A 25,766-nucleotide genomic window follows, 5' to 3' on the forward strand; every position below is an offset into this window, starting at 1 on the left:
ATTTAGCAGATTAGTAATTTTTTCTTCATAAATTTTGGCCAAAATTTATACTACTACATATCTTTGGTAAAAATAAGTACAAATTGGTGGATATTATTTGGTCTTTGTGAAAGTTATAGAGTCCACAAGCTATGGTGCCAATATCTGAAAACGGCCTATTTCAATTCTTGAGACCCTAACATGCCAGAAAAGTACAAATACCCCCCAAATGACCCCTTTTTGGAAAGAAGACATTCCAAGGTATTTAGTAAGAGGCATGATGAGTTTTTTTTGAAGTTGTCATTTTTTCCCACAATTCTTTGCAAAATCAAGATTTATTTTCCTTTTTTTTTTTTCCCACAAAATTGTCATATTATCAGTTTATTTCTCACACACAGCATATGCATACCACAAATTACACCCCAAAACACATTCTGCTATTACTCCCGAGTACGGCGATACCACATGTGTGAGACTTTTACACAGTGTGGCCACATACAGAGGCCCAACATGCAGGGAGCGCCATCAGGCGTTCTGGAGCACCCAGGACAATTCTGACATTTCTCTCCTACATGTAAAAATCATCAGTTATTTGCTAGAAAATGACATAGAATCCCAAAACATTATATATGTTGTTTTTAGCAAACGCCCTGGAGAATACAATGGTGGTCGTTGCAACTTTGTATCTCGCACGGTATTTGCGCAGCAATTTTTCTAATGCTTTTTTTTGGAAAAAAAACTTTTGTGCTTAAAAAAAAAAAACTGTAAAGTTTGCCCAATTTTTGCATAATGTGAAAGAGGAAGTTACGCTGAGTAAATGGATACCTAACATGTCACGCTTCAAAATTGCACACGCTCGTGGAATGGCGCCAAACGACGCTACTTCAAAATCCCCATAGGCGACGATTAAATTTTTTTTTTTTTACTGGTTATATATTTTGAATTACAGAGGAGGTCTAGGGCTAGAATTATTGCTCTCGCTCTAACGTTCGCAGCAATACCTCACATGTGTGGTTTGAACACCGTTTTCATATGTGGGCGGGACTTGCGTATGCGTTCGCTTCTGCATGCGAGCACATGGGGACAGGGGCGCTTTAAAAAAAAAAAAAAGTTATTGTTCATTTTACTTTATTTTAGTTTGACATTTTTTTCCCCAAAAAATAAATTTTTTAATCACTCTTTTATTCCTAATACAAGGAATGTAAACATCCCTTGTAATAGGAATATGGCATGACAGGTCCTCTTTACAGTGAGATATGGGGTCAATAAGACTCCGCATCTCACCTCTAAGCTGGGAAGCCTGAAAAAAAATAATAATAATAAAAAAAAAAGATTCTGGCTTTGATCGTATTGGCGAGTCGGTAGAAGCACCGGAGGGCGGCAGGGGGGGGGGATGTCTATGGCTGGTTATTGCAGGGTATCACCGACTATGGCTGGGTATCTGAGTATGGCGTTGCAGAGCATTGCAGCATATTGGCGGGCGTTGCACGGTATTGGCGGGCGTTGCACGGTATTGGCGGGCGTTGCAGGGTGGGCACTGCAGATACAGCCCACATCGCTGCTGACACGATCTCTTACCCCTCCGCTGTTCCGATTGGTACAGAGAGAGGGAGGGAGGAACCGGTTTGTTTACAAGTGATCACTCCGTCATTTGACAGAGCGATCACGTGGTAAACGACCGCGATGAGCGGCCGTTTACCGTGATGCATCGGGTCCTGTGGACCCGGTGGTCACGGATGCTCTCGAGTGCGGAATTCTGTGAGGACGTCATGACGGCCTCCCAGAGTTAAACAACCACCCTGTAGCCGTCAATCGGCTATGGGCCGGTTGTTAAGTGGTTAAACTACGAATCTCAGGGGAGGTTCCAAGGGCTTCAGCAATTTATTCCATTGGCAAGGCGAAGAGGGCCGGGGAGAGAGTGCATCCTTGTCTGGTACCTCTTTGCAAGCAAATCTCTGCAAATGAAAGGTGGTGGACGGCAGGCCATTTAGCCAGTCAATACATTTTAATGGGAAACCAATCCTTATAACCTCCCACAGATGCACCCCCTCCACGGTATCTATTGCCTTTTCCATGTCCAATGTGCCATCGTTCTAGTTCCTTGGTTTGTATGAGGGGGCGTGTATATTGGAGAATAGCCTTCCTATGATATCCGTGTACTTACCAGGCATAGAGCATGTTTAATCTGAATCTAGAAGGGATTTAATTCAATCTTGTGGCTAGGCGTTTTGTGAGGATCTTGGTCACAATTGGGTATCAACCGGTTTATCGGTGGTGCCGATTTATTCACTGCAGCAGGGGGGGACATCCCTTCCGCTCCTTACCTGACGCCTCCCGTCCTACCGGGAGGCCTGAGCAACCAGCTGGCACGTCCACCGGCTGGCCGCAGATGCTTCGTTCAGGTCTCTGATCTAGTAACCCAGAAGTGATGTCATGTCGTCACTTCACGGATTACTGGGATCATAAAGACCTTGACGTTTTGAATACTTTCAAGTGCAATTGAGGCGTTCGGGGTCTTATAGACCCTCAATCCCTCCATACAGAGTACCTGTCGCTGCCTATTACTGTCACAGGGGATGTTTTATATTCCTTGTGACAGTAATAACAATGGAAAAAAGTGTTTTTTAATGGTACAGAATATTGGCCTGAGAGGTGGCTGAAATATTATTATATCGGCGCAGAAAAGACTTTATCGGTCGATTCTTAGTCACAATTGAGAAGTGCAATCGGTCTATATGAAGCACACAGCTTAGGATCCTTGTTAGGTTTAGGTATAAGTATAGCATGGGCCTCCTTCATGGTGGAGGAGGGGGGTAGAGAGCCAGAGAGTAAACAGGACTTGTACAACTCAGCCAGTCTAGGAGCAAGTAATTCAATGTGAATTCTATAGGCAAGCCGTCAGGGCCTGGGGCCTTGCCTGCCAGGAAGGATTGTGTGGCGAGTGCTACTACTTATGGGGTAAAATCGACAACTAAGTGTGCCTTCGGAATCGGAAAGCCAGTCTAATGCCAGGGTATCTAAGACAGTGGACATGGGATCAAAGGCAGGCGGTAACGAGGAGATGTAGAACTGTTTAAAAAAACTAGTAAGTTCAGTCAGGATTTCCTGAGAAATTACCGCCCGCAGTGAGGATTTCGCAGACAACTGTGAGAGGTCTGTCCTGTTGTGCCAGTAGCGCCAACAATTTACTGTCCTTGTCCCCAAACGCAAAATATTCCTGCCTGCAAGTTTGTATGCCAAGTCTACCACCCTCCTGAGATGAGATGTAATTCACGTCTGAGTGTGGAGAAACTTTTGTCTGCAGTGAGGTATAGGGGTGCGCATCTTCACTGGTCTCATAATTCGATTACGATTATCCTGTCCACGATTCAATTCCGCGATGCATCATGATGCATCACGATTACTACCCAAGAGCCCATGGTTTTCAACTTTTCATCAGAAAAATAAATTCAAGCAGTCAGAAATTAAAGAAATATATTTATTTTGTTTCTGCTATTTAAACAAATTACGCCAAGTGTTGTTTGTGCAGCGGTCTTTTAAAACGCAGCTTTTTGTGGAAAAAAGACACTTTCATGAATTAAAAAAAAAAAAAAACCTCAGTTAGCCGTATCTTTTTGTATAATATGAAAGATGATATGCCAAGTAAATAGATACCAATGTCGCGCTTTAAAATTGCACACACTCGTGAAATGGTGACAAACTACGGTAGAGTTACAGAGGAGGTCTGGTCTAGTGCTTGAATTATTGCTCTCATTGGTTACCTTGCCTGCCCAGAGTTCATGTGATGATTTAACCTTGTATGCTGCGACCATTACTCTCCAAAGGAGCCTTTCTTATACAGTTTAATACCTTCTCATATACCTTCTCACTGAGGAGATGATATCGCTTTGCTCTTCCCTCACAGCTGCCACAGCAGAAATGTACTGCCCCCTTCTATGAGCCTTGAATGCATCTCAGGGGAGGCTGTCTCCATTATTTACCCAGTACTCCCACAGTTGAGAGGGAATGCGCATTTGACCTGATTCATGGTTTATCCCATGAGGTTGCAATCTCCAAAGGGTGTGGTTGCGCAACCTCTGGGTTCTTGGTCAATTTGAGTGGGTTAAAGGCAAGATGGGAGATAACATGCCTCTTGGACCTCACTAAGAAGGGCTGTGTTCGCAGAAGCCAGATCTATATGTGAAGAGGTCTTGAAGGTGGTGGAAAAGCAGGAATAAGTTCTGTCCTAAAGGATTTAACCATCTCCACACTGGTCTGCAGCTTGTGCCTAAATCAGAATTAAAGTTGATAGAGGGTGTCACCCTGTCTAGTTCACATGCTAGGGTGGCGTTCAAGTAACCCATGAATAAAATTTGTGCAGGACAATACGGAGCCATCTTCTCCAACCATGAGTATAGGGGCTGTATCTGACTGGGAGGAGGTAACTAAACATTCACTATGATATACTTTCTGTTACATACTTAACACTAGCATCACAAATTTGTTCTTGGGGTCCAGATGAACATCATGAATTGTGCACGGTAAGTGCTTACTGATGTATGTGCATGAAACACCCTCTGTACCCACGTTTTTTTAAGAGCCATTCTACTTCCCATCAAATGGGTCTTTTGTAATAGTATATGTGGGTTGTGTCATTTCAAATATTGAAATGGCGATCGCTTGTATTTGAAATTGAGCAAATCCAGAACAGGGCCATCACACCAACTATCAGTACAGTGTATAAAGAAACCAGTTTGAGCCAGTGATACAGCACGATCATAAGCATCAATAAAGGCATACACAGCATTGTAGTAACAGAAAATACCCACTATCCAATAAAAAAAACTCCCTACCCTTGCAAAGTTTTGAAAAAAAAAAAAAGAAAACTAAAACGTCAAAACCACTAATTAAAAAAAATAAAAAAGTGAAAAAAATGCAGCGTTTACTCCCAGAACTTGCCAAAAAAAATGTAGATTTCTTGTCTGACTTTGTGAAGCCTTGCATGTGGGGATGGTACCAGTGGAGCACAATCCAGGGGAGACTCCAACAGCACCCAGGCTCAACAATGAGGGTGTAAAGAAACTGGGATCAAAATAACATTGTGCCGTGTGTAGAAAAGGTGCTCCTTTTCTGAAATGTGATATGTATCGGGATAATGTTCTCCAAGAATAGCTGCAACAGTTGGAATTGTAATACGCTAAGGAGTTGTGAGAGTCAAGCCAGGAGAGTTGTGAGTCCAGAGCCTGCGGCTGCAGGAGTGTCAGAATAGCGTGTGGAACTGCCATCAACAATTCTGAGCTTGCTGGGGTACAGGTGGCTGTATTTTAGCCCATTCTCTCTGGGCCGTTTCCAGATCTCCGTGAAGGAGCGTCGCTGCTGCACTTCAGGGGAATAATCTGGATGCAGAGAAATTCTGGTGTTTGCAAAGGTTAGCTCAGGCAAGCTTCCAGCAGCCTGTCCCTGTCTTGCTAATTCAAGAGCTTTATCAGAAAGGGTCTAGGTGGGGCTTCGGGTGTAGGTGGTGTAGTGGGGACCCTGTGAGCCCACTCCACCATGAACGTAGCAGGGAGATCTTTGAGGCCTTGCAGCGTCGCGAGGAACCCTTTAGCGAATTTTGCAGGTTTGGCACCCTTGGCCCTTTCTGGGAGCCCCATCACCCGCAGATTATTGCGATGGAGTCTGTTCTCCTCCATATCTACATTTTTTTTTTTTTTTTTTTTTTCCGTGTAGAGATTGTACTTGTTTTTACAGTCTGTGTGAATCATATCTTCCACCTGAGAAATGTGGGATTCTGCCTCAGATGCGCCAGAGCAAAATTTTATCCATATTGTATCTGAGACTGACCTTCGTCACTGTGTCATTCTTGGAGTTTACAGTCTCTTTCAGTGTTAGAACAGCCAGTGGGTCTGCCAAAGAGGGCTCAGTGTCCCCCTGCCTGCAGGTGCCGTCTGAGTGCCCGCCGTTACTCTGGAGGAGGCAGAGCGCTTGGTCAAGATGGCCGCCCGGGAGAGGCGCCGATCTGAGGCGGTGCGTACTTTGCAGTTTTCTGCTTAACAGGAGCTGTCCAGAGGATTAGGGATTATGTCTATCGGTAAGGGGACTGCTTAGCCTCTGATATCTGTGGAAGAAAGCACAACCCGCATTCAGAATGCCCCTAAGGATAAAGTAGAAGAGCAGCTTGGTTACTGCACGTCCTTCCTGCTTCGCATCTGGCCACGCCCCCACGCACCTCCCTTTATTTGTGTTCAATACCTTTTCCCAGTGTTGTTTTATTACACAGCTTAATTTCTGAACTCATTTTTTTTGGTCTCTTTATATATGAATTGCATGGGTTGTTGCCAACGTGTGATGAATGTTTCATATCAATAGCTCCTTTAGAAATATATTTACCTAAAAAACATATTCAATACCTGCTGTGTACTCCTGTGTGTAATAAAAAAAAATGTATATTTTTTTATTTATATGTAGGAGGGACCAGCATCTGTTCTTACCAGTGTTAAGAAGAAAGTGAAGAATGTGGGCATCTTCCTAAAGGTGAGTGTAAAGTTCCGCTGTAGCCTGTACCCTTACGTCTATACTGGCAATGTGCGGTTTGATATATTGATACGTTTCTGAAATGCTGTCTCCTTAGCACTGCTGTAACCTCAAAAGCCATACCTTTCGAAAACATCTGAAGTTAAAGCGGTGTTCCAGTCCCCCAAACATTTTTTTTTTTTTTTTTTTTTTTTAAGACTGCTCTGTAACTGTCTTGATCTGTAAATAAACATTTCTAACATTTCATATTTTTTGTGCGATTACTCTGTTTAAAAAAAGTTAATTACTTATCTCGGAAGCATGCAGGTTCCATTTCAGTTGTGGGCATCTGAAGCCCTCTAGTGTAAATTTCCTGGATTTGTCTACCCATCATGCACCACCAAACCTCGCACATGCTCAGTAATGCCTCAGGGAGAACGTCCTTCCTGACAGGTTGCGTTGGCGGAAGTTGCCACCCCATTGCTATAGTAACCTGTCGCAACACAGGCGAGGAGACAAGTCAGATTATCCTGGGAATGCAGTGGCATCGCTGGGGGGTGTGGTCCGAACACACATGCCTGGCCTTTATTTCTCTAAACTGACTACTCCCTGACTCTGCCTTGTCACTTGTCAATGCGTAACCATGTAACATTTATCATGTATCGTTGCTGGTAAGATCGTGTGTGACACTCGTTTATTCTACTGTAACTGTGCAGGGAGAGAGGTGCTGTCCCAATCCTTAGATGTTGGGGTGGGCGGAGCCGAGCAGCTATCATGCAAGAGCCAATAGGATGTTGTCAAGCCGGGCCACTACGTGTATGCGATTCCGCCCCCTTTCTTAAGCCCAATAATTGGCTGTGGGGGGCGCCAAGCAGAAATGGAATAACAGCCAATTGGGCTTCTTTACAAAGTGGGCAGAGCCGCATACACGTAGCGGCCCGCCCTGACAACCATCCTATTGGCTCTTGCTCGATAGCTGCTTGGCTCCGCCCACCCCAACATAATCTAAAAATTGTGACAGCACCTCTCTCCCTGCACAGTTACAGTACAATAAACAGTGTCGCACACAACGATCTTGCAAGCAAAAACTTTCTACGTCAGCCGGGAGGAAGAGAGACTCCGCCCATTCACGGCCCTTCCTTTATACCAAAAAAGTGGGATTTCGCCAATAGGCGATTCGCAAGGACTCCTGGCATGCAATGACGCTATCCCAGGAACCCTTGCGAATTACCTAGTAACATAATCGCCTAGACGATTAGGGGGGGAAGTGATGGACAAAGAAAAATTAAGTTATTTACAAGGAAAACAATTAAAAATGGCCAAAGTCAAAAGTATAATGTAAGGGCATGCAGCACAGACAAAGTTTGGCAAATGGGTGGAACTCCGCTTTAAATTGTCATTATCTAAGGTTTTTCTTGTCCGTTATAGTTCATTCTTAACCACTTTCAGACCGGACCAATTTGCTGGTCAAAGACCAGACCACTTTTTGCGATTCGGCACTGCGTCGCTTTAACTGACAATTGCGCGGTCCTGCGACGTGGCTCCCAAACAAAATTGACGTCCTTTTTTTTCCCACAAATAGAGCTTTCTTTTGGTGGTATTTGATCACCCCTGCGGTTTTTATTTTTTGCGCTATAAACAAAAATAGAGCGACAATTTTGAAAAAAACGCATTATTTTTTACTTTTTGTTATAATAAATATCCCCCAAAAATATATAAAAAAACATTTTTTTCCCTCAATTTAGGCCGATACGTATTCTTCTACATATTTTTGGTAAAAAAAAATCGCAATAAGCGATTGATTGGTTTGCGCAAAAGTTATAGCGTTTACAAAATAGGGATAGTTTTATAGCATTTTTATTAATTTTTTTTTTTTTTTTTTTTTTTACTAGTAATGGCGGCGATCTGCGATTTTTTTTTTATTGTGACTGCGACATTGTCGGGGACACATCGGACATTTTTGACACATTTTTGGGACCATTGTCATTTATACAGTAATCACTGCTATATAAATGCAGTGATTCCTGTGTAAATGACACTGGCAGTGAAAGGGTTAACCTGTGGGTGGCAGTGTAGGGGTTAAGTGTTCCTAGGGGTGTGTTACTAACTGTGGGGGGGTTGGGCTTTCATTTAGTGTACACTGATCTCTGCACCAATCACATGGAGCAGAGATCAGCGTCACTAGTTGCTAGGCAGAATGAGAAAATGTTGTTTATACAGCATTTCCTCCATTCCGCCGCTCCGTGAGACGATCGCGGGGATGCCCGCGGCGATCGAGTCCGCGGGTCCCGCGACCGGACTCACGGAGGTCCCGACCAGCGCGGGAGCGTGCCGCCGGCGGCGCTCTCCCGATGGCACGGCGGCAACGAATATTGGACGTACATGTACGCCAATATGCCTGCCCGTGCCATGCTGTCGACGTACATCGTCGTGCGCTGGTCGGGAAGTGGTTAAACATTAAAAAGTTTTTTACATAGATTTTGGAAGCAAGAAATCAATTGATTTGCATGTTATCAGCTTTGTTTACTCCATGGAAAAAAAACAAAAAAAATTGTAGAATTGAAGAATATTTTCATACAGAGGTTTTTGTAGCTCCTTCATTTTGACTTGTATACAAATTGTCTTTTGAGTTCTTTTTACATATCCCTGCTATTATATAAATGTTTACCTAAATTGTTCTTTGAAGTTTATAGATAAGTCGTGTAGGTTGATCTTTTGCTATCAGCAATAAATAGGAAATCTGATTTTTCAACAGAATGAAGAGGAAGAGGAGGAGGAAGAGAACGATGAAGCGGAGGATCTCTTGGGCAGAGGCGCCAGATCTGCTGCATTAATCACTGAAAGGACCAGAGTATGTTCTAGATAGGGGAATCTGTTGGGTAGTGGATGCAGTAGTGAAATTTCTTTCACCTTTATACTTTTTGGTCTCATTCATCTTTCTGTTTTGATGTCATTGTTCATCCAGCTTATATGTTTTGTAGAATGAAATGACAGCAGAGGAGAAAAGACGCACCCATCAAAAAGAACTTGCAGCCCAGTTAAATGAGGAAGCGAAGAGGAGGTTAACAGAGCAGAAGGGAGAACAGCAGACAATGAAGTGGGTATCTTGGTTCTGTACTTGCCTGTATTCAAATAGTTTCTTCTGCTGAGATGCACAGGAATTGGTTATTTAGCTGCCTGCAGGAGGTTTAGAGACTGGCATATAGAGAAGAATTATAAGCTAGGCCTTGAATAAACCCTTTATCCAGCATGCCCCAGTTTTCCGCTAGTGTCTTAGGATGTTGGACACCTTTTTCTTTATCCCAGCAAAATATTTTTTTGCTATCTGCTTTTGCATTGTGGAATTTTTTTTTTATTTTTATTTTTTTGTGACTTAAGATTTTTTGTTGACAACACAGAATTTCTGCAGAACTAGCTTGACTAGACTTGGTAGGCCTACCTGGAATGTGATTGTGACCAAAGAGCAGTGAGCTCTGCATTGTGGCATCTTCCAAACCTGAGTGTACTGCTAGCCACGGAGTCCATTGAAGGTCTAGAGTCACTGAAGACTCGCTAAGTAAGAATGGTCAGGCTGAAGCACTAAGACCTACCTCACTGTTTACACTATAGATGTTCTCTTCACATTATGGTCACCACTGGTTTTGAGTCAGAGCTGAGGATCACAGTGTAGATGTCATCTATTGGGTTGAGTGGTGGTGTTCATCCTGTAGGGGAGCACCTCTCTTGAAAACTGACATTAACCTACGTGGGGCTTACACTAAATATGGAAGCATTGGTGAGACCTAATTAACTTTTGTGCACTCTTCCCACTTTTTCAGTCTGACTTTATGGAATCCTTGAGTAATCTACCAATTTCAGGGGACACATGGCTATCATTATGGAATATTTTAATTGAGTGATCTCACTTCGTTGGGTTTCTCGTTTTGTGAAATTGGTTGCCTAGCCAAGCTGTCTCATTTTTAACATGCAGCATTCCTTCTTTGAATCCTAAGGTGTGACAATGTAGGGCCTGGGCCTTCATGCAATATTCTCTTGTGGACCTTTTTTGTCTGGTTCCCTCGGGTCTTGTCCCGGTGTTTTTTTTTTTTTTTTTTTTTTTTTTTTTTTTTTTACAACCTATTGCTGATTTAGGCTCAGCGTTTCCTATGCGTGGAGTCATTGGGGCATATTGGCCCTTCAGGTAGTTCTGAGTTACTGACAATTTGCAGTCCCCTTTTTATGGGCCTGCAAGTGACCGTTGCCCATAAAAAGGCATGACTGTGTCCAAGTTCCTGTGTCCCCCCAAATAGACTGAGAAAATAGGATTTTAGCAATTTTTTTCTTCTTGGTTTCGTTTGAGGGACCTGGGTCCCTTGGTAGTGCTTTTACACAAAGCTTGAGGCATTCTACATATAGAATGGGGTTTTACAGCCGCTGGCATGCTATTTTTCTGTGTTCAAACCTCCTGCAGGTGGTGTAACTCTCTGTATATAAATTCCTGTGTCCCTTAATGGATTAGATATTGATTTTATGATCAGCACAAATCATATTTTTTACTAAAGCAAAACGACTTAAAATTTAATTTTTTTTTCTTGTTCTGCCAGAGCACGCAAGTCTAATGTTTCTTACAAAAACCCATCTCAAATGCCAAAGGAATCAGAGATTCGGGAGATGAAACTTTATATAGATAAGAAGTATGAGACTGTAATTATGCCTGTTTTTGGCATTGCTACTCCGTTCCATATTGCCACCATAAAGGTAAGAATTTTGTCTAAGCCTACTTCACTTCACCTTTCACACCTGTATACCCCCAGTGGACCAGAGCACTTTTTACATTTCTGTTGCAAACCAGTTCTTCAATAACTTTAGCATTACTTGAGATAACAAAATACACGTGCAGTATTGTTGGGACAAACAAGGCTTTTGTTTCATGATATTGTTTTGCAAAAACAAAAAAATGGATGCTTCTTTTTTTGTTAGGTTGTTAATGGTAGTTTCAAAATGTCAATCTATTATTTATCGTGTTTAAAATAGCACTGAAATGATGAATGTTGTTCCAGTCTATGAAGAGACATAGGTCCCGCCCCTCTGTATAGCCCTATGTACTGTGTGCTTACAAAAATTAGACATGCTGGGCAGAGGAGGAGTTCTTCAGGGACTGGCTTACTTTTTTTTTTTCTCTTTGCCAGCTTTGTAACCTACTTTAGACATCAGTATAAACTGTTTAGAATTCCTGTGTCCCTCAATGAACTTACAAATAATTTTGTGCCTATCGCAATACCGCTTTGTGCGTTTTTTATTTTTACCAGTCTTAGCCTTATACGCAACTTTGTTTATGTATGTTTGATGTTTTGTGTTTTTTAATTTTGCACAGAATATCAGTATGTCAGTTGAAGGTGATTATACTTACCTCCGAATCAACTTTTACTGCCCAGGCAGTGCCCTAGGGCGCAATGAAGGAAACATATTTCCCAACCCTGATGCCACATTTGTAAAGGAAATGTAAGTGAATTTTCTTTTCCAATCGTTTATTTATTTTTCAAGAATTAAAAAAAAAAAAAAAAAGCTACAACTTCAATACTTGCACGTACAACAGTCAAAGGGCAATGCAAAAAAGAAAATTGAACAGTTTCCGGATAGTACAGTATTGTGCAATACATAACTCGGATGGAAACTGTATGAGCCAATGAGGTATTCCAGACAAAAGCATAATTTCCCATCCCTTCTCAAATTGGTACTACAGAAGGTGGCTAGGGGAACACTGTAGCGATATTGCAATCAATCATACCTATACTCCTTAGACTTGTTGGGCGCAGGATTAAGGTAAATGGAAGACCAGAGTGACTATTAAGGCCCCCTCCCCCACTAATGTGGGCATAGAGCCCACTTATAATGCACCATGCCCATGTTGTAATGCCTAATAATGCAGAGAAGTCCGTAAAAGGACCAGAAGGTAAAGAGAATTTTTTTTTTGTTTTATTCAGAACCTATCGCGCCTCCAATATGAAGACCCCAGGTGAAACATCTGTGCCATCACTTAACTTGCAGAATGCTTTCCGCATAATAAAGGAAGTGCAGAAACGATACAAGACCCGGGAGGCAGAAGAAAAAGAGAAAGAGGTGAGAGGATATACGAGTAGCCTAATTTTATACTTTTTTGCTTATATATGTTCTCTTAATTGCATCTGTTCTTTGATTCTTTCGCCCCTTACAGGGCATCGTCAAGCAAGATTCTCTTGTAATCAACCTCAATCGTAGCAACCCCAAACTGAAAGACCTTTATATCAGGCCAAACATTGCCCAGAAGAGAATGCAGGGCTCTCTTGAAGCCCATGTAAATGGTAGGTATGCGTTTTCAGAGGTAGGCTTTTATAAAACCTCAAGCAAAGATGTACAGATGCCAACACACAAGTTAAGTTCATTTTATAGTTCAGTTAAAAGTTTTGTGGGATGCAAGTGTAGCGTGTAAGTTAAACTCTTCTCTCTGGCATCATTCACCAGATGCTGTGGTGTTAACAATGCTTTCCTACTGTGGGTATGCTGCCTGCACAGTTCCGGTGCTTGGCCTGTGCTTTGTTTCTTGAATTAGTGGAAATCTTGGGTTTCTTTACTTCCCACAAGCAGAGTGCAGTGAGGAGAACTTGGTGCTAAAAAACAAAACTTAAAAGGCAGCTGAAATGACTTCATGATGATGGTGGGAAGCTACTAGTTGAAAACTAGTCTTGCTACAGTTCATTTAATTTAAAGGGTCATTAATGTGTAGCCCCATGTCTAATACAAATTGTTTATTTAGGTTTTCGCTTCACATCTGTTCGAGGAGACAAAGTGGATATTTTATACAATAACATCAAACATGCAATTTTCCAACCGTGTGATGGAGAGATGATTATTGTACTTCATTTTCATCTTAAGGTAACAATTGTGTATCAATTATTTTGATGTAACCAGAAGTTTGGTTACTTCTAATATATACCGTTTTTGACTGTGAAACAGAATGCCATAATGTTTGGAAAGAAGAGGCATACAGATGTCCAGTTCTATACAGAAGTTGGAGAGATCACAACAGATCTTGGAAAACACCAGCACATGCATGACCGAGATGATCTTTATGCTGAACAGGTGAGCTTAAATGATTAAAGTCATTATGAAGATGTTGGACTTGTACATCTTGAATATCCCAGACTGTGTACATCAGTAGTGATCAACTTCGTAAATATAGTGCAGCCCCAGATGCGTCCAGAGGGACACTCAGTAGTTTAATAATACAATTAATTTTCACCTGCACGCAGTAAAAGCATGTTTTTTTATCGTGTAACCACAATGCACAGTAACGAGCAACTGTGTGTGCATTATGATGCCATTCATTTTGAATGACACTCCAATGCACCTTTACAGGACTGGTCAATGCGCCCATACTGCAGCACACCAGGTTCCATTAAAAGATGACTGATTTTCTTTTTTTGTGTGAAGGTGTTGTACTCTATCCCATTCAAAATGAAAGGACTGTATTATTGCAAGATGCGTGTGTGCAATAATGCACCACAAAGATATGATGGGGCCCTTATGCATAATTTGACAAACTAGCATTTGCTGTTATCCTATAGTAGCCTATATGGTAAGTGTAGAGTGTGTCCATGGACCCCACATTGTTTTTGACTGCCTCCAAACACCTGTTATATAGGTAAGCTATTATGGGAGAAGGGGTAAAATTTAAATCCTACTTGGAAAGTGATTTACGGGTCCCCTGATAAAAAGGCCCCCAGTTCCCAAATGTTTTTTAAACGGAGCCCACCGTGAGAGTTGAAGCTTGGGTCTGTTGGATTTACCACAGAAAACTCTGCTGTGGGAAAGATAAGTGGAGATTTCTAAGGAATTTAAGATTCTTATGAATTGTCTCCTTTAAAAAGTAAATGTTGTCATGCCTAAAAGTCACCACTTAAGTCTGTTTAGAGCATGTAGCTTGTGACGGTTTCCTACGCTGTGTCACGCTGTCTCAGTGGAAGCTGCAGATTCCTCTGGCGAGCAGCCCCAGAACTCCGGTAAGTTGTGGGGGGGAGAATTTTCTTACAAAAAAAACACCCGCCACCTGGAAAAAGCTCTCCCCCATTCTTCATAGGGGGATGCCAGAACGGTCGGCGATGCTGCTCGTTTTTTTTTTTTTTTACTGCTTCTGAGCAGCAGTTGGATTACCGGATCTCCTCGCCACACAAGAGCAAAAAGGGGCATGTAAGAGATTAGTGACACAGGCATTCCCTTGGCACATTTTACTAAAAGCATCAGGCTGAGCCTTAATAGCAGCGGCAGTTGATGGACTGTTTGCTTAAGCAGTGAATGTGATTTCTTCTGGTAGTACCTCTGCATTTGTGCATCGGGCTATGGACAGAAGGGGGAAAGGGTAAACGCCCCCAAAAAAAGCTCAAGAGGGACTCCTTGAAGCTCAGAAATGCCTAAAATCATCTCTAACATGGCATCCTACCCTAAGAGCTGTGAAGTGGCTGGTCAGAGCAAGCCATCAGGTGGTGCAACTGTTTCCAACACTGCAGAAATGCCTAAAATCATCTCTAACATGGCATCCTCCCCTTAGAGCTGTGAAGTGGCTAGTTGGAGCAAGCCATCGGTGACATCAGGTGGTGCAACTGTTTCCAACACTTTAGCCCCTGTCTGTTACTGAAGACCTTTTTTCCTCAACCATATTAGGATTGGAGCAGAGGTTAGCGGCTTTAATCGCATCCCAGATTGGGACTAAGCATGATGGGTCCCCTTCTGTTACCCATGACCCTCAAATTGAAGAACCGGGGGCAGGAGATGACTCATTTTTCTCAGGGGATCGCGAAGAGGCTGATGACTCCTCTTCTGAGGGGTCAAATGCGGAAGGATCAGGTTCACAATCTGAAAGATTGTACCATCAATCTTAATGAATTGGTCCACTCCACATTTATGCTACCCTTAACTGAGTCTGTTGATAAACCTACTTCTTGTTTGGGTTCATTAAAGCCTCCCCAAGCTGGCCTTTCCATTCATTGCTGGAAAAGCTTATGTATTCTGAGTGGGATTGCCCAGATGAGCATTTTTATTCTCCTAAAATGTTTTCAACACCTTATCCTATGGAGGAAAAGTTTAATAAAAAAAATAAATGGGAGATACCAGCAATTGACGCTGCTATATCCTCTGTGAATAAGTTTAACTTGTCCGGTAGACAATGCTTAAATGCTTAGGGATCCAACGGATAAAAAGTTGGAATTCCTATTTAAAAAAACGCGCTTTCTCTGGCAGATTCAGTAACTCAGCCTGCGCTGGCAGCAATTGGTGTATGTCAGTACTTGAGAGACCAGTTTAAACAGGTGCTCAGGATTATTCCTGATCAGCAGGCCCAAGATTTGGCCAAGCTACCAGTGGCGTTATGTTTTGCAATAGATGCTATGAGAGATTCTATTGTCCGGGCCTTATGCTGGGGCTAGTGCATATGCGTAGGATACTAAGGTTGAAAAATTGTTCAGCCGAAGCCCTCTGCAAAAAGCTCCTGACTAGTTTTCCTTTTCGCGGTGAACAGCTGTTTGAGGATGATCTGGGTAAGTACATCCAGAGAATTTCTAATGGGAAAAGTACCCTTTTTCCAGTTAGGAAAAAGAGTAAGCGTATTTCATTTAAACGAGCCACTGCTCCAGTGCCAGGAGCATCGGCCTCCAGGCAGTCTCGACAGCCTCCACTGTCAAATTCAAGCAGTAAACCTCAGGGTCAACCCCAGGGACAAAAGAAGTCCTGGGGAAGGAAACCTACAAAACAAAATACTAAAGCCTCCTTATGAAGGGATGCCCCCCCTTGCTAGAGTGGGGGTAAGACTGCTACAGTTCTGTAGGTGTTTTGATGCTGGAATAATCCTTAATTTTACAATGTAGATGCATTGTATAATGTATACTTTTTTTGTTTTTTTTTATAGCTGGAGCGTGAAATGAGACACAAGTTGAAAACTGCTTTCAAGAACTTCATTGAAAAGGTTGAATCTCTCACTAAAGAGGACCTTGAATTTGAGGTTCCTTTTAGAGACTTAGGGTAATGTTTTGTTCTTTATCCATTTTTTGTTCACATTCATTTTGAGAGTGAAACTGTTTTTGCATGTACTTTTACAGCAAATGTAGTATGAATCCTTATTTCTGTGCTTCAGGTTTAATGGCGCTCCCTACAGAAGTACCTGTCTCTTGCAACCCACCAGCAGTGCTCTAGTCAATACTACTGAGTGGGTGAGTATGAAGTCTGCCTACATTCTGTGACTGCAGATGCAAACATGGAGCACATGTATACCTAATTATTGATTTTAATATCCTGTTTTACCAGTGTTTTTGGTCTTGTATTCACAGCCACCATTTGTAGTAACTTTGGACGAAGTGGAACTTGTGCACTTTGAGAGAGTCCAGTTTCACCTCAAGAATTTTGATATGGTCATAGCCTACAAAGATTACAGTAAGAAGGTTACAATGATCAATGCCATTCCTGTGGCATCACTTGATCCAATCAAAGAGTGGTTAAAGTAAGTATGCCAAATAAGTAGCATTTTGAGATCACATGTACTGTTTAAACTGATATTAGTAATTGCACATTTAAAGCAGAAATAAACCCACTGATTTAAAGTGAAACTGAAAATGGCAAATGCCCACCTTTCATCCAGTGGTCCCATCCTGTGGCATCTTCTGTGGGGGGTTTTTGTCCGTCTTCACTGGACTGCGCTGGATTGTTACTCATGTGCATGCGCAGGAGGCTGTCATTTTGGCACAAAGTGTTTACGGCAGCCGCTGTAAGCTGAGCTGTGCATGCTTGAGAGATTGCTGAGAGCAGGTAGGTAGGTGGATTTTTATTGTATGTCTCTTCGGCAATAAAAAAAACCCTGCCTGCTTGCAGTGAATAACAGCAGAAGTAGTTCTGCTTCAACACTTTCTCAAAACTGTTTATATACACGTTATGCCTTGAATTACTGATACAATTACTAATGTGTAAAACTGAACTCTCATAACTTGATAAAAATGTTCTTCAGCAAGAAACGTACAGTCCACGTTTAATAATTATGCTGCCAAAATTAGTGTGTGCTGTTCATCACCTCCAGCATTGCTGCTCTTTCTTATTGCTGTAGGCTGCCATTTTGCTGAAGCTCAGAGCCCTTGAGCAGCAGTTCAAACGCAACAAAAAAAAAAAAAAAAACAGTCCGCGCTGACCACACAACCAACTCTCAAATGTTCAGTCTGTATAGAAAAAATTATCTTGCTGTAGGTTCTGCAGCTCTCTCAAAGATCCACTGGGTGGTGGACTTAATCTGAAATATACAAGATAAAGAGCACACGGCTGCACTAGTGTAATTCCATTTTAATGATACAAATGCAAAATCAAACAATAGAGGATTGCACTCACAAACATGGGACTTAGGTCGCATGTACAGCAGGATATATGTTTCCCTTCCTGGCCTGAAGGAGACCATTCTTCGAAAACATGTCTTGGCAACCGTTTTTTGTTAGCTAAAGAGGAGACATCTCACTCGCCTTTGTCCTTCCTCTCTGGCCGCGAGTGACATCAGTGTCGGCTGGACCGGTACGTGTGCCCTACAGCAGACGCAGCCTGACGAGATGAGGAAACTAAGTCTGCAGTGACTTCTTATACCATCACCACTCGTTCTTGGGAGCCGACCCACTTATACAGGCCAGGAAGGGAAATATGCATCCTGCTGCACATGCGATCTAAGTCCCATGTTTGTTAGTGCAATCCTCTATTTTTTAATTTTGCATTTGTATCGTTAAAATGCAATTACACTAGGGCAGCCATGCGCTCTTTTCCTTGTATATTCCTTGAGCAGCAGTAAATCTTTAGTCTTTTAGCAGATCGGCCTCTAAATTTTTGGCAGAGAAGGGTGACACACTGTATTATTGCAGTTTAAACAGTATTTATTTTTCTACATGGCTATACCTGCAAAAGGGTCCAAAATGAAGTGATCTATCTGGACCTATGTGTCTGACTAAAGTTTCTGTTCAAGTTGGCTCTTAACTGAACTGTCAAGTCAAAAAATAGCTGGCGCCATAACTGATCATGTGTGCAGCACCATGGCTACTGTAGATCAAACTAAGGCCAATATGGCAGCTTCATCAGCTGTGAAAGATAGTTTAGTTCTGCTTTAAAGTGATTAAACTCAGACATGAAATCTGAATTAAGTACTTCCATGGTGTTTGTGCCTCTCTCCAAAGCACTAAGTGTAATTTTTCTCTGCTGTCTAGTTCCTCTATCAGCTTAAGTCACTTCTGACAAGTTTTCCTGACACCAAGTCGAGAGCTAAAAAGCTGACTGGAGGCATCTCCAGCACATAGCCTGTGATTAAAGGGGTTGTAAAGGTAAATGTTTTTTCACCTTAATGCATTCTATGCATTAAGGTGAAAAAACATCTGACAGTGCCTGCGCCCACAGCCCCCCGTTTTACTTGCCTCACCCCTCGAAGATCCCGGGCTCGCCCCCGCCGTCCTTTCCACCATTCAGCCTGGCCGCTGATTGGATGGATGGAAAGCAGCGCAGCCATTGGCTCGCGCTGCTGTCAATCACATCCACTGACGCGGAGCGCCGGGGGGCGATGCCGTGTGATACAGCGAGCGGCTATAGCCGCCGGCTGTATCACGGGAGCGCACCCGCAGGTGCTTCTCACCATGCGAGGGAGCTCGCATGAACATGAGAAGCACCTGCGGGAGGAAGCCGAGACAGCCGCCGAGGGACCCCAGAAGAGCAGGTTCGGGGCCACTCTGTGCAAAACGAGCTGCACAGTGGAGGTAAGTTTAACATGTTTGTTTTTTTTTTTTTTTTTTTTTTTTTATAACAGTTTACAATCCCTTTAAGGCCTCAACTCTGTTGTGTGCTGTGTGAAGGGTGTGTCCCTTCCCTCCAGTCAGCTCTCAGATTTTTTACAGTGTTTAAATGCAGCTTCCTGCCCCACTGCTTTGCGAGTCTGTCAAAAATCCCTTTCATCTGAGTTTTACATGTAAGTGTAGGACAAATGGCTGCAGATAAACAGGTACAACTTATGTAGAAAACCCTATAAATCAATTTAAATAAGCACTAAATTCACCAAGTGTCTAGTTGCAACCTTATTTTCAACAATAAAATCAAATCGTACACCTAAAAATACAATTCATATACATATTAACCGCATCCCGACCGACGCACGACGATGTACGTTGGCGTACAGGTATGTCCATTTAAAATTGCCCCTGTGCCACTGCGTGCATGTGCCGGTCAGGACCCCCGTGAGTCTGACCGTGGGTCCCGCTGCGGGTATACCCACGATCGTTGAACGGGGAGGGAGATGCTGTTTACATCGGCATCTCCATTTTCTGCCTAGCAACAAGTGACACTGATCTCTGCTCCTTGTGTTTGGAGCAGAGATCAGTATTCTGTAAATCACAGCCATGCCTCCCACAGTTAGAAACACGCCCCTTGGACACACTTAACCCCTACACTGCCACCTCCTGGTTAATCCCTTCACTGCCAGTGTCATTTACACAGGAATGAGTGCACTTGTATAGCACTGATTGCTGTATAAACGACTGGTCCCAAAAATGTCCAGTGTGTCCGCCATATTACAGTCACAATAAAAATCGCTGATCGCTGCCATTACTAGTAATTAAAAAAAAAATGCTATAAAACTCCCATATTTTCTAAACGCTCTAATTTTTGTGCCAAACAATCATTTATTGCGTTTTTTTTTTTTACCAAAAATATGTAGAATACGTACCGGTGTAAACTGAAAAAAAAAAATGTTTTTATATATTTTTTGGGGATATTTATTATAGCAAAAAAATTTTTTTTTGTGTTTTTTTTTTTTTTTGTTTATAACGCAAAAAAAAAAAACCGCAGAGGTGATCAAATATCACCAAAAGAAAGCTCTATTTGTGGGAGGAAGACATCAATTTTGTTTGGGAGCCACGTCACACAATCGCGCAATTATCGGTTAAAGCGCCGCCGTGCCAAATCGCAAAAAGTGCTCTGGTCTTAAGCCAGTAAAATGGTCCAGGGCTTAAATAGTTAAAGTGCAATCATAAACATGAGTTCAGTTCATAAAATGTCCACCAAGTGAATATTGAATTAAATGGCAACAGTTCATGTTTTACATAGTTTGAAAAAAGACACAAGTCCATCTAGTTCAACCATTAAAAATATAAATATCATACAATCACATATACCCAATCCTATACCCACAGTTGATCCAGAGGAAGTCGGAAAAAAACCCCAGAAAGGCCGGATCCAATTTGCTACAGCAGGGGAAAAAAATCCTCTTTCCTGATCCCAGAGAGGCAATCGGATTTTTCCTGGATCAACGTTACCTATAAATGTTAGTACCCAGTTATATCATGTACATATTATGTTTACTCAATGTGCATCCACCCTTCTATTGCCAAAGTGTAAATCTGTGCTTCCATCACCATTAAAAAGGCCCCTTACCACATGATGTGGACCGTTACACTATAAATGAGCAAAAGCGCTCAATATTCTTCCAATGGCCTTCTGTAGTGCAAGCTCCATCTGGATAACCTTTGTCAACCTCCAGGCCTCACCATCAAAAGGAATAATAGTACAGGTCCATAGTGAAAAACAACTTTATTTAAATGTTTGCATGACAAAACATCTAAAAAAAAACAAAAAAAAAAAAAAAATGCATCTCCGCAGTGTTTTCTTTTATTCTATTTTTTTTTAAATATGTAAATAAGGTTGCAACTACACTTTTTGAATTTTAGGACTGCTTTAATTGTTTTATGGTGTTTTTTACATTATTGGTATCAGTTGCATGGTGGCAGCTTTATTCTTTTGTATTTGGGGGGAAAAAATTCCTAACACAGATTTTGGAATATAACTTCTGTAGGAGATTTTGTTTCACCTCTGTATCGCCTGAGGGCAGTCAATTCACTGTGTATAGGTAAGGGTTTACAACCACTTTACAGGCTTAAATTTCTTCATGTGGTTTGATCTTAGCAGAACGCTTATGTAGTTGCCAAAAGAGACAAAGAATTCTTGGTTATTTTCAGTGTCCGGGTGTATTTTGAAAAGCAGAGTAGAAAAGGAATGTTAATGCTTCCATTCTGTTTATGCAGCTCTTGTGATCTCAAATATACAGAAGGTGTTCAGTCATTGAATTGGACTAAAATTATGAAGACTATTGTGGATGATCCTGAGGGGTTCTTTGAGCAGGGCGGTTGGTCCTTCCTTGAACCAGAGGGCGAGGTAAGCCAAGGATATGTACACAACTTGTAACCATTTTGCACAGCTTTATTCCCTTTTTATTTTTTTATGGTGGATTCCCTCTCCCATTCTCAGGGAAGTGATGCAGAGAATGCAGGTTCAGAGTCTGAAGTAGAAGATGAGACCTTCAACCCATCTGCTGACGAATGTGAAGAGGAGGAGGAGGATAGTGATGAGGATTATTCTGATGAAACAGAAGACTCTGGTAAGTATAGTCCAATGATATATTTTGCTGATGACCAATATGTATATCCAGGGCTCTAGTGCCATAGAACGATTTCAAAGGTAGTGAAATCTTTATAGGAATGGGCAATATCTGTGCTTATGGCTGTACATTTATAGCTCCTATTTTATCAGTTTACAGTGAAGAATCCTTGGGTACCGATGAAGAGAGTGGGAAGGACTGGGATGAACTAGAAGAGGAAGCCAGGAAAGGTAAGTGGTGATATATATAATTTGAATCACATAGTGGAATTTCCATTAAATGCATCACAAAATGTTCTGAGCTTGCTGATGTCGTCAGCCAGCCTGTTCACTCATCGATGTTGCACCATCTTTGTATATTATAATGTAGAATCCCCAATGTCAAAACTTGGCTCCATTGTGGAAACTTCGACTGTAAATTACTTTGCTTAAAGGTTTGAAGGTTCATCCTTGCGTGGTATAGTGGGATTGATTTACCAAAATTGGAGAGTCCAAAATCTGGTGCAGCTCTGCACAGAAACCAGCATTAGCTTCCAGCTTTTATTTTATTTTTTTCACAACGCTTAAGTGAACAAGCTCAAGTTAGAAGCGAATTGGCTACCATGCAGAGCTGCACCAGAGTTTGCAAACTCTAGTTTTAGTAAATCTTCCCCAGTATGTTTAACTACTTTCAGACCGCATGCGTTTTTACGATGGTGTACCTGTACACCGGCATTGTCTTCTGTGTTCAGGGTGAGTACGCTCACCCTCAACCCCCGCCTAATCCCCCTGTGTTTGGACACTGGGATTTTGCCAAGGGGTTTAAACCAGTGATTCAAGGCTGAGACCTACTGATTGGATGTGTCCAATCGCCTAGGACAAACACAGGGCCCTGTATAGAAGGAACAATCTGTTTCTTCTCCCTACAAAGCAGGGCAAATGAACAGATATTTGGTAAAAGGCAGCACACAATGACTCGCAGTCATTAATGTAAAGAATACTTATTCTCAAAATCTTCCAGGCAGACAACACAATTTTATGTATTCAGAGGCACTTTGAGACCACCCAAGGTGCTTCACTTATTGAGGATAGTGGCGGGTCTTATCTGAACCTGTTGTAAGTACAAGGGTTACCATTTCTAGCCTTTTTCTGAAAATTCTAGATGCCTTACTTTGTCTGGTTTTAGGTTAGACCTGGAACATGAATTCTGTGAATGCATGTCAGAAAAGTGTCTGCTGTCTTTACCTATGTGTGTTCTGGGACAGCTACTTGCCACTTACCGACCGGCTCGTCATGTGCAAATACGTTGGTAGTTTGAAGATGGATAGCTGCTGCCACAACCGAGGTATCCATCTTTAGAGCCGGCGGTTCTGTTTACGATAATGTTGGTCTCTGCAGCGGATTCGCTGCGAGATCACAGTTGGCGGGAGAGGTGCCACCCCCTCCCGCGCCTTCTGCTGCTTACAGGAGCCGTCAGCAGAGGCGATCGGGTCCTATCAGTGGCTGGGTATGGAGACGAGTGAGGCTAAGATGGCCCCCACCCATCTCCATACCATAGGGCGGAAGCGACGTCAAAACATCACTTCCGCCCATACCTCTTAAAGGCACATATTTTTTTGTTATTTTTTTCAAATGACAATTTTTTTATTTCTTTTTTTTATTGCATTTAAGTCCAAATATGAGATCTGAGGACTTTTTGACCCCAGATCTCATATTTAAGATGTCCTGTCATGCTTTTTTCTATTACAAGGGATGTTTACATTCCTTGTAATAGAAAGAAGTGACCTAATCTTTTTATTTTTTTTAAAAACCGTGTAAAAATGAAATAAGAAAAAAGTTTGTTTTTAAAAGCACCCCGGCCCGCCGAGCTTGCGTGCAGAAGCAAGCGCAAACGTGAGCAGCGCACGAATATGAAAACGATGGTCAAACCACGCGTGAGTTATCGCCGCGATCATTAAAGCAATAATTCTAGCCCTAGACCACCTCTGTAACTCAAAACCTACAACATGTAGAATTTTTTAAATGTCGCCTATGGAGATTTTTAAGGGTAAAAGTTTGACGCCATTCCATGAGCCGGCGCAATTTCAATATACTCGGTGTAACATTCTTTCAATATAAAAAAAGTCTAACTTTGTTTTTGTTTTTTTATTATTCAAAACAGTGATCCCCCCCCCCCCAGAAAAGTGCGTTTGTAAGACCGCTGTGCAAATATGATGTGACAAAATATTGCAATGACCGCCATTTTATTCTCTAGGGTGTTAGAAAATAAGAATTTATAATGTTTGGGGGTTCTAATTAATTTTCTAGCAAAAAAAGTGTTAACTTGTAAACACTGAGTTTGAAAAAGAGGCCTGGTCTTTACGTGGTTAAAGCCAAGGCATCAGCATGACAGCCAGGGGACCAGCATTCTCAAATGGAAATGTCAGTAATGATTACTTTCTCTTGTGACAGATTCCCTTTAAGCCTTGCCCAGTAAAATGTTTCTTAAATTTGCATCAGTATGCATTACAGTTGTATGCACTTGCAAACGTATAATGGTGGATGTTTTCCTACAGCTGACCGTGAGAGCCGGTATGATGAGGAGGAGGAGCAGCAGCAGCAAAGCAGAACTAAGAGGAAGGGTCATGGACATGCTCCCACCCCATCAAAAAGGAGGAAGAAGTAACATTTTCAGCTCTTCTATCCCATCCACTCATACTTATTATTATTTTTTTTTTTTTTACTTTGGAGAAAATCCCGTGTTCTACTCATTCCTCCCCCCCTTTCTGTCCTTTTCTGAAGTTCTTGCCTTTCCCACACCTTATCCTGTGAGTCTGAGGTGCATTGGTTTTGCTTTGCTGCTACAGACTGCTGGGATGCTATGTGATGGTTTAATGGACCAATAAGGCATTCATTTTATTACTAATTGTTCTCTTACCTTTGTTGAACTGGACTGATCACATAGTAGAAACCATAATGAATTTCCATGGCACACAAGAGATGGCCCATCAGTCTCCAGAAGGATTTGTCGTATCTTTTACACCCTTCCACTTCTATATGGACTATGATGCTGTGTGACGTTTGTGGGTGAAGGTTGCACTGCCAGCCTGTTGAGCCTCTGCATTTGACCAATCTCTTTGCCTCATCTAATAGCTTGCCCGTTCTCTTATTTCCTGCATTGCTCTGTTAGGATTTCCTGTAAGTTGCTTATTATTTGCAAAATATTTTTGTTTAAAAGTATGCAGTCTGTCGTCATTTTCCTCGCTGCTTTTCCCTTTTACTGTGACTTTTTTGGTTTTTCTGCGCTGCCAAGGTGTGACTTTTTACCCTGAATTTCCTTTTTTCAATTTCAGCTTTCTCCTTTTTTGTTCTCTATAGCAGTGAGGTGTAAATGATGTTTTTCAGACTTTGGAGAAATGTAAACAAATAAAAAATGTTTTTGTACCTTTTTTTTTCCCGTTTGCAATTTTTTGAGATTTCTGTGGTAGATGCAGAGCATTTTTACAAAACACTTGGATTGTGTTGAGCAACACTTGTATATGACACCTGGATTGTTTAGTCCTGTTCTAAGACAATAAAATAAGATTCCTCAGGGATACTACTACACTTTTTCATGTGTGGTTTTCTTTGTTGATTATTACAATAAGTAAGCAAAAGGGTCTACTTTACCACCTTTGCTTCCAAAACCCTTGGTCATGAGGAATGTGGCGTATTTAATTGTTGGTCCTGTGTACCTTGTTACAACTTCACACATGATGATCAGCACATCCACTCATGCAGATAAAGGTTCACATAGATTGTCTAAGTGTATTACAATTAAAGTCTTCAGAAGCCTAAGTACCATGTTTGACTCTAAAGGGTCTTGTTCCACACTTGGTTGATTTGCTAGAGAAGAGTGT

At 41.9% G+C, this 25,766-nt stretch overlaps 1 protein-coding gene across 2 annotated transcripts in view; it reads left to right on the plus strand.

Annotated features, from left to right (window-relative positions):
* The window catches only part of SUPT16H (SPT16 homolog, facilitates chromatin remodeling subunit), a 64,112-nt gene extending 38,639 nt beyond the window's left edge, over positions 1 to 25,473 (plus strand). Inside the window, exons 11-26 of one of the 2 annotated variants that reach the window (XM_077466872.1) lie at positions 6,427 to 6,492; positions 9,227 to 9,322; positions 9,453 to 9,568; positions 11,055 to 11,208; positions 11,825 to 11,952; positions 12,435 to 12,570; positions 12,665 to 12,791; positions 13,244 to 13,362; positions 13,444 to 13,569; positions 16,388 to 16,500; positions 16,613 to 16,688; positions 16,806 to 16,975; positions 21,558 to 21,687; positions 21,781 to 21,910; positions 22,063 to 22,140; positions 24,444 to 25,473. In XM_077466872.1, the coding sequence (XP_077322998.1) occupies positions 6,427 to 6,492; positions 9,227 to 9,322; positions 9,453 to 9,568; positions 11,055 to 11,208; positions 11,825 to 11,952; positions 12,435 to 12,570; positions 12,665 to 12,791; positions 13,244 to 13,362; positions 13,444 to 13,569; positions 16,388 to 16,500; positions 16,613 to 16,688; positions 16,806 to 16,975; positions 21,558 to 21,687; positions 21,781 to 21,910; positions 22,063 to 22,140; positions 24,444 to 24,553 (1,875 nt within the window). In that variant the 3' untranslated portion in view covers positions 24,554 to 25,473. Of the gene's footprint in view, positions 1 to 6,426; positions 6,493 to 9,226; positions 9,323 to 9,452; positions 9,569 to 11,054; positions 11,209 to 11,824; positions 11,953 to 12,434; positions 12,571 to 12,664; positions 12,792 to 13,243; positions 13,363 to 13,443; positions 13,570 to 16,387; positions 16,501 to 16,612; positions 16,689 to 16,805; positions 16,976 to 20,669; positions 20,801 to 21,557; positions 21,688 to 21,780; positions 21,911 to 22,062; positions 22,141 to 24,443 lie in introns of those variants that run through there. The other variant, XM_077466873.1, reaches the window with a different exon arrangement.
* The last annotated feature ends 293 nt before the right edge of the window (positions 25,474 to 25,766 follow it).

This window comes from Lithobates pipiens, unplaced genomic scaffold, assembly GCF_037356315.1.
Source record: "Lithobates pipiens isolate NorthernLeopardFrog02 unplaced genomic scaffold, aLitPip1_a1.2 Scaffold_4, whole genome shotgun sequence".
In the NCBI taxonomy this organism is placed as follows: domain Eukaryota; kingdom Metazoa; phylum Chordata; class Amphibia; order Anura; family Ranidae; genus Lithobates; species Lithobates pipiens.